This window comes from Phodopus roborovskii, unplaced genomic scaffold (assembly GCF_943737965.1).
Source record: "Phodopus roborovskii unplaced genomic scaffold, PHOROB, whole genome shotgun sequence".
Classification (NCBI taxonomy): Eukaryota; Metazoa; Chordata; class Mammalia; order Rodentia; family Cricetidae; genus Phodopus; species Phodopus roborovskii.
The window spans coordinates 9729328-9736583 of NW_026126645.1; the positions used below are offsets into that span (position 1 = coordinate 9729328).

Genomic DNA, 7256 nt, shown 5'->3' on the forward strand with positions numbered 1-7256 from the left:
TCATTCTCAGTTTTTCCTTAAAGGGTAGGAGAGATTTCTCAGTCTTTTTTTTTTTTTTTAAACCCTGGGCTCTCATTGGCTGGCTGGCTTGCGTGGAGCTCTGAGACACAGGTCAGGTCACTGTGGCAGACCTACTCTAGAAAGAGAAGGTGGGGACAGCAGCATGTAACGCAGGATCAGGTTGTCTTCACAGAAGCTCTGAAGTAAGTTCCCCAGGCAACAGTTGCTGGGGGCTCTGGAGCATCTGGGTCATGGCTGTCCTGTGGCTGCTGCTGCTCGCAGGGCTGCCCTCCTTCTTACTGGGACTCTTTGTGTGGGTTGCTCTTCAGCACTTTCTCGCTGCAGAAATGCCCTCCACCCTGAAGCATTCGGTCAAGTTAAGGCTTATGCATTGCATTATACAGTACCTGATAACTTTGGTGAGTTTTCCCTTGGGCCCTGATATGGCTTGGGGGGGAGGTGTTCTTTGAACCTTACCCTTCCCTTTCATTCCTCTCTCTTCTTTCTCTAGGTTCTCACAAGACTGAGTGGGGGATTCTCTAGTCTCCCAAATCTCACCTTCTCCATCCCTTTTACTTCCCTTTTTCTCATCTTGGATTTTCCCTCTCTCCCTTGCTTCCTCCGCTCCTTCCTCTTTTTCTCTTTTCTTCCACTTTCTCTTTTTACTTTCTTTCTTGCTGAGAAGGGATCTCACAGTGTATCTAGAATGGCCTTATCATTAAACTGGCCTTCGGTTACTCGCATCTCCTCAGGGATGAAATTACAGGGTCTATGAAGCTACTTTCTGAAGATGATGAAAATAATTTCGGACACAGGTGCTACCCCTAAAGCCTGATAGATTAAAAAACACAAGGGGCTACAGCCCCCTTGCCCCTTGTTCCATGTGCCTGTCTCCTAGTGATTTCTTACATCCATATGAGATCCTAAGGACAGAGATGAATTTACTCTGCTTTGTTCTGAGGCCCTGTTTGATGACATCAATGTAATGGATTTCTCCCAGCCCTTTAGCATGGGTGCACAGACAGTGATTCTCTCTGTTGGCCTCCTGGGCTGGATTTTGAGGACAGGGATCAACTCATGATGATAGTAACAGCAGAAGAGTAAAGGATTGTTTGGCCCCCATATGAGAAGTAGGCAATTTGAATAAGTCTTTGATGTTGAAATTCCGACTGGAAAGCTAGTAGTTGCCAGCTGTTTCACGGTGTTTACCTCAAAGGTCAGCTGAGGAGGAGGTGTGAAGAGAAAGGTGACAAGCCAGGCTATCTGGTGAGCATTGCTGCTGTGTTTGCACTGGCTCAACTTTGACTAATACTCTGTGCCTCAGCATCCTTGTCTGAATTAAGTAATGGCTTCTTAATGGCCATGCTGGCAAAAGTAGCAAAAACATATGTTCATTTCCTATGAAGTTTTCTCACCACAAACTGTGACCCATGTTAGAGAAATAAGACATTTTAAGGGCCTCATGCTTATATGAGCTCTTGGCACTATAAATTAGTGCCTTGGGTTTGCAAGACACAGAAACTTGTGGATCGTTATAACCTTACTGTTTTATTTTCATGACAGTCCCCAAGCTAAGCACCTGCTGATGCTGGCTTGCTCCATATGCTCACAGAAGCTGTGAAATGTACTGTTGGCTCTGCAGGATGTGTTCTATGTGGGAGATTCTGCCTGATCTCTCCAGCCCAGAGAACCCAGCCATGCTTTCTTTGAGGATGTTGAGCATGAAGAGATCCAAGAGGTTGATGTTCACACAGCCCAAAACGGAGAAAAGGGAGAGAAGATGTTTATGTAGGAGAAAAAATAGCCTGGAGACATTCCATGGTCCTCAAATGAGAAGCATAGCCTTGCTTTGTGACCTCAACAACAAAACAAAAGAATACTTATTCGTTCTTTGAAAGTTTCCTGTATGACTTAGCATTCTTCAAAATTCCTGAACAACCTATTATTATTTATTGCAGATGTGGAGAACAAGGTGGAATGGCGTGCATGGGGCTCTTCTCCCCATAGACCTCTGGCTCAGTGGAAGTGAGGCACCTACATAACTGCACACTTGCAATGGTGTCGTCAGTGACTTTAAGAGTGTCTGGGCAGGATAGTGACACCTTCTAAGAAAAAGCAGCCACCAGTACAATATGGAGGTAGAGGTTGTCTTTCTCAAGAACACAGCCTCTGATCTCCGATATTTGAGTCCTTTGGAGGCTTTTTCTTCTTAACAGGTCTGGGAACCTCAATTCTGCACCTCTGCTCAGAGTACCCCGTGCCGCATCAGAGTGCCCTGTTCCACATCAGTAGTCACTAATTCTTAGGAATTTCTTACGAGTTTTGTTGGTGATTTTTGGTCCTCTGTGGACAACATCAATTGCAAAAGGAATTCTGAGGGCAACAGCAACAGTGATCATTGGGCTTATGCACAGATGTTCAGAAGGCAATCACTAAGGTCCTCATATACATTAAGCACACACTATCAGGACTTTCCTCTGGTTGCTACAGCTTCCCTAGCCATTGCATTTTATCTTGGCTTACAGTACCAGACATTAAGTCTCTAATACATGCAGTGGAAAGCTGTTGATTGCCCCACAATTGTCATGTCACTATTTAACAAGCAGATACACCTTGCCTGGCATTTAGCACTATAGCATGCAGAGACCATAGCTGATCAGGGCTTTCTGTTACAGTTCTCCTCCAGCAGCCCACACAGCACCTTCTGGCACTATGAAAGACAGCCAGTAAGAATAAAACTCCCACCTCTGTCCCAGGTTTATTTCTCCCTGTACTGTCACCAGGCCACATGGTGTCTTTAGCAATAGTCTTACCATTATGTCCTGGCAAATATCTAACTGCAGTGGCAAGAGCCTTTATGTTCTATGGGGGCCTCAGATGTCCCTCTGGCCAACAACTTGTAGGGAGGAAACCCCTCTGTGGCACCTGTGGTTTTCATTTAACAAACTATGGCCTCTGGGAGTGTCCTTTTCACCCCTGCAGGTTGCCTCTGTCCTTAAGCTCCTTAAATCTTGCTCTAATAACCTATTTAAAAAATAACCAAAGTGGAATACAGGAGCACCTCAAGAATTTTACAGTTATGCCTGTTCCTTTTGACCAGTTGAATCGGTAACTCATCATCCATCTCTATTCTTGAGGTGCTTCTGTATTCCATTTTGGTTAATTCTCAATCTGTAGAACACTAACAGATTAGCAATCTGCTGTCTAGGCAATGGAGTTTTTACAGATGATGGATAGGGTAATAAAGCATGATCCTGGGTCACCAGCCCATGACAAGTAGAAGGAGTATGAAGTATGTGTGGGATATGATTCTCAAGTACACTGTTGATGGTTTCAAGAAAATACAAATTGGCCTTGAAATCCAGGGTCCAAAGAAACACTAAAAATTATGCATTAGCAAAGTTTAATAGTATGAAAGTATTCTATCAGTTGTCTCAATTATCTACCTGGCTCTTTCCTCCTGAGGCTCCGCCATGGGGTTTCCTTCCATTTTTTTCCTTCTGTTGGCTTGCTATGACCACACCATGCAATTTGGTGTCACCCAGAGAAAGGAGTAATAGCTGTACCCATTCTTGGGATTTGGGAAGCCCTAGAGCAATGGTTCCAGCAATAAGCCAATGTATGTCACCTGTTAGTAGAAAAGGAAGGCATGCCTATGCTCATAGGACAGAAAAACCATGTGGCCTATCCTCCCTCCCCATGAACCTATTAGGAAGATCCTCATCACAGTCACCTCATAAAGAACTTAATTAACATAAGAGGGCACCACATCATCGCCACTTAAATGCTGACCTCTTAACACTGGCAATGGAATTTGAATGTGAATTTTGATGGAGGGAGGCCAAAACTTCAATCACAGCAACATAATTATTTGTTCAGGACACTGTAGGAACACTTCTTGAACAGGTCCCCTATATGAAAAGAATGCACAGTGCGTTCTGTCCCCATGACCCCTTCACACATGGAATAAGCAGGTGAGAAATGGTGCACACACCTGAGCAATGCTAAGTGGCTTCAGCTGCTACTCACCCACCACACCCTCTCATGCCTCACTTCCCATCCTTTACCTACTACAGGGGAACATACTAGAGAAGCTGAGAATTTGTGCCATGCCCAGATTTGTACAGTTTCTCCAAGGCCTAATGGCGATAAAGAAGGATCCCAACGTGTTGGTGACTGACATGCATTTTGGGACAATCCCTGTGAGGCTGCTGAAGCCCAAGGAAGTATCTTCCCAACCCCGGCGAGGCATCATCTTCTATCATGGAGGAGGTGCAATGTTTGGAAGCATGGGTAAGGAGCTTTCATTTGAGGTGGGGTAAAAAAAGGTCTTCATCAAAGGTAGAATCTGGCACATGATCTCATCCCCTTCATTGCTGAACCCAAAACACAATGTCCTATCTCCACTTCTCATCTTTCCACCAGAAGGGTCCCCAAAAAACACTCAGAGCCTGTCACTGCTGTATTGCATCTTCTCTCGTACTCCTTTATGTCCTCTCCAGTCATGTCTCTTGCATCTCTTCCTGCCCTTCACCTGCTGTAGGCACTGCCCTTCTCTGAACTTCAGAGAGAAGATGTCCTCTCTGGATCCACCATGGTAGCTGATGTCCCAGGGTTGTGGTAGAAAGTGTTTGGTCCTTGTCAACACTGAGTCTTCTCTTGCAGACTGTTACCATAGCCTGGGCAGCCTCTTGGCCAGTGAGACAGACTCAGTGGTGCTGATGGTGGGGTGAGTGGCCTGAGGCAATTGGTGACTTATATATTGTAACCATCTGGATGACATTAGAACAAGAAAGGGGGGCCCAGGCCTTGGATGTTTGCTTGCTTGCTTGCTTGCTTATTTGTTTGTTTTAATATACAACTCCCGACATGGCCAAGCATGTCACAATTCCCCAGGCCTTGACAGTCACTTATTCACAGTTCCTGACATGGAGTGTGTAGAACTCTTGGCCTTTAAAGCTACAGTTTCTACTTCTTTTGTGTCTCCTGCTGTGACCCCTGCTGCCTCTGTCTCCCTTACTGTCTCTCTACTGCTCTATACTTTGGTCTGTACAGCTTCTGTGCTACCTCTCACTGGCATACCTGAAGACTCGTCTCTGCTCTTGTATGGCTGCTGGATAGTCCCTCAGGCTTCTTCCAAGGGTCAGTCATCATCATTGTCAAACCACTAATGAGTCCATTTGCCTAATGTCCTAACACTTCTGCTTACTCACAGGAAAATAAACATTAGAATGAATGCATTATTACTAACATTGGTGGTGACTTAAAGTGTAATTAGGGGTGGTTTTAACAATGTTCACCCTGTGCCCAGCACATCAGGGAAAGGTGAGTCCAGGAAGAGGTGGGGCCAGAAGACTTCCAGCAGCCTTTCCTGCGTCTGTGCTGGTTGCTCTGTTTTCTAAGACAACGTGACTGAACTTGGTGGATTCTGTGCAGGCTGTACTCATCTATGGGAAGCACAGTGTATGTGGAAATGGACCATCCCGGCCTCCCTGATCCTCAGGGTCCCTCAAGTCCATGAAGGAAAAGTGAGGGTTGCCATGTTGGTTTGGTCCCTTTTGAGACTAGAGGATGATTGAAATGAGCTCTAGTGAAGCCCTTTGTAAAGATGCTCACAATGCTTCCTCTTTCCTCCTTAGGTACCGCAAGCTTCCTCACTACCACCATCCTGTCCTTACCAATGATTGCCAGAATGCTTCCATCTATTTCCTGAAGAACCTGGAATCCTTTGGGGTGGACCCATCCCGGGTGGTTCTCTGTGGAGAGAGTATTGGAGGTTGGGCTGCGCCCACTGTCATGAAGACCTTAGTCAGCAATCCTAGTCTACCCAGGATCAAGGCTCAAATCCTAATTTATCCACTAGTGAATTTCATCAATTTTCAGTTACCATCACATCAGCAGAACAAAAATGTGCCATTCCTTACAAGAGACATGTTGTTTATGTGTTTGTGTAAACACCTGGCCATTGACATCTCTTGGAAAGACACCATGTTGGCAGGTGCTGTTATACCTCTGGACAAGTGGAAGAAATACAGGAAATGGCTCAGCTCTGACAACATACCCAAAAGATTCTGGAGCCAAGATCCACAACCAGAGATTATTGGGCCTTTTAATGAGGCCGCCTATCTAGAAACCAAACATACTTGGAGTACAGAAATTTCACCTCTTCTAGCAGATGACAAGATCATTGCTCGGTTTCCTGAGACATTTCTGGTGAGCTGCGAGCATGACATCCTCCGGGATGATGTCTTGCTCTACAAGAAGCGCTTGGAAGAGCAGGAGGTCCCTGTGAGCTGGTACCATGTGGAAGATGGCTTTCATGGGTGCCTAGTGTTGTTTGATAAGAAGTGTTTTTCTTTCCCCTGCTCTGTGAAACTTACAAATGCTGTTGTCAGTTACATAAAGGGCATTTGATAGTAAATTTGGGCTTTCTTGGAGCAGGGCAAAAAAGATCTATGCTTCAGCTGGGACCTTTGCTTAGTCATACGTTCTATGGCACAAAGAGATGCTGAGGCCATTTCTCATCCAGGAAGAATTGAGGATGTGGAAGCAAAGAACTCTTGGTTCCTGCTCAACAAAGTCTCATTTGTTCCCTTCCTACACCGCTAATAACATGTTTTGGATCCAGTCGCAGTTTCTACTCTTTCATTAGGTAAAACACATATTGTAGCCATAAAAATGGTCTTTGAAGGTTTTTGAAGGTTTACCCAGATTGGTGTAAAATAAATATCACTGATGAATCCTTACTCGCTGTTACAAATAATTTCTTAGATCTCATCCTTCCTAATGAAACCATCATGTGTTTACCCCGAGGGCAAGGTCACTGTCACAGCTCCATTCACATTGCTTCTGTCTGTTCTGAGAAATGATTTTCAATGAAACTCTCTAAAAATAGCCAACCCCCCCCCCACACACACACACTTGGTTTTTCCAAACAGGGCTTGTCTATATTGTTTTGGAGTCTGTCCTGGAACTCACCCTGTGCCTCAAACTCACCGAAATCCACCTCCCAATTGCTGGGATTAAAGGTGTGCACCAATCTTAGCCTCCATTTTGTCATGATTTCTAAAGAAGGAGTTTCTGTCCCGCCTGGTCCTGCAGCTGTTTAGTCTCAAATAAATACACAGAGTCTTATATTAATTATAAACTGTTTGGCCAATAGCTAAGGCTTCTTATTGGCTAGTTCTCTCTTAATTATTAACCCCCGTTTCTATTATATTATGTGTTACCATGAGGCTTACCCATAATTCTCTGAC

The 7256-nt window shown here is 44.8% G+C and overlaps 1 protein-coding gene across 1 annotated transcript; it reads left to right on the forward strand.

The window, feature by feature from the left end:
* The first annotated feature begins 235 nt into the window (after positions 1–235).
* Positions 236–6604, forward strand: LOC127213208 (arylacetamide deacetylase-like 4). The gene is made up of 4 exons (XM_051173513.1): positions 236–419; positions 4077–4248; positions 4666–4729; positions 5640–6604. The coding sequence occupies exons 1-4, from the start codon at positions 252–254 to the stop codon at positions 6412–6414; spliced, it is 1179 nt and encodes a 392-aa protein (XP_051029470.1). The 5' UTR covers positions 236–251; the 3' UTR covers positions 6415–6604.
* The last annotated feature ends 652 nt before the right edge of the window (positions 6605–7256 follow it).

Coding starts and splice junctions, on each gene's coding strand:
- LOC127213208 (XM_051173513.1), top strand. CDS start 252: ATGGCTGTCCTGTGGCTGCTGCTGCTCGCAGGGCTGCCCTCCTTCTTA. Junction 420..4,076: donor TACAGTACCTGATAACTTTG/GTGAGTTTTCCC, acceptor TACCTACTACAG/GGGAACATACTAGAGAAGCT. Junction 4,249..4,665: donor ATCTTCCCAACCCCGGCGAG/GCATCATCTTCT, acceptor CTTCTCTTGCAG/ACTGTTACCATAGCCTGGGC.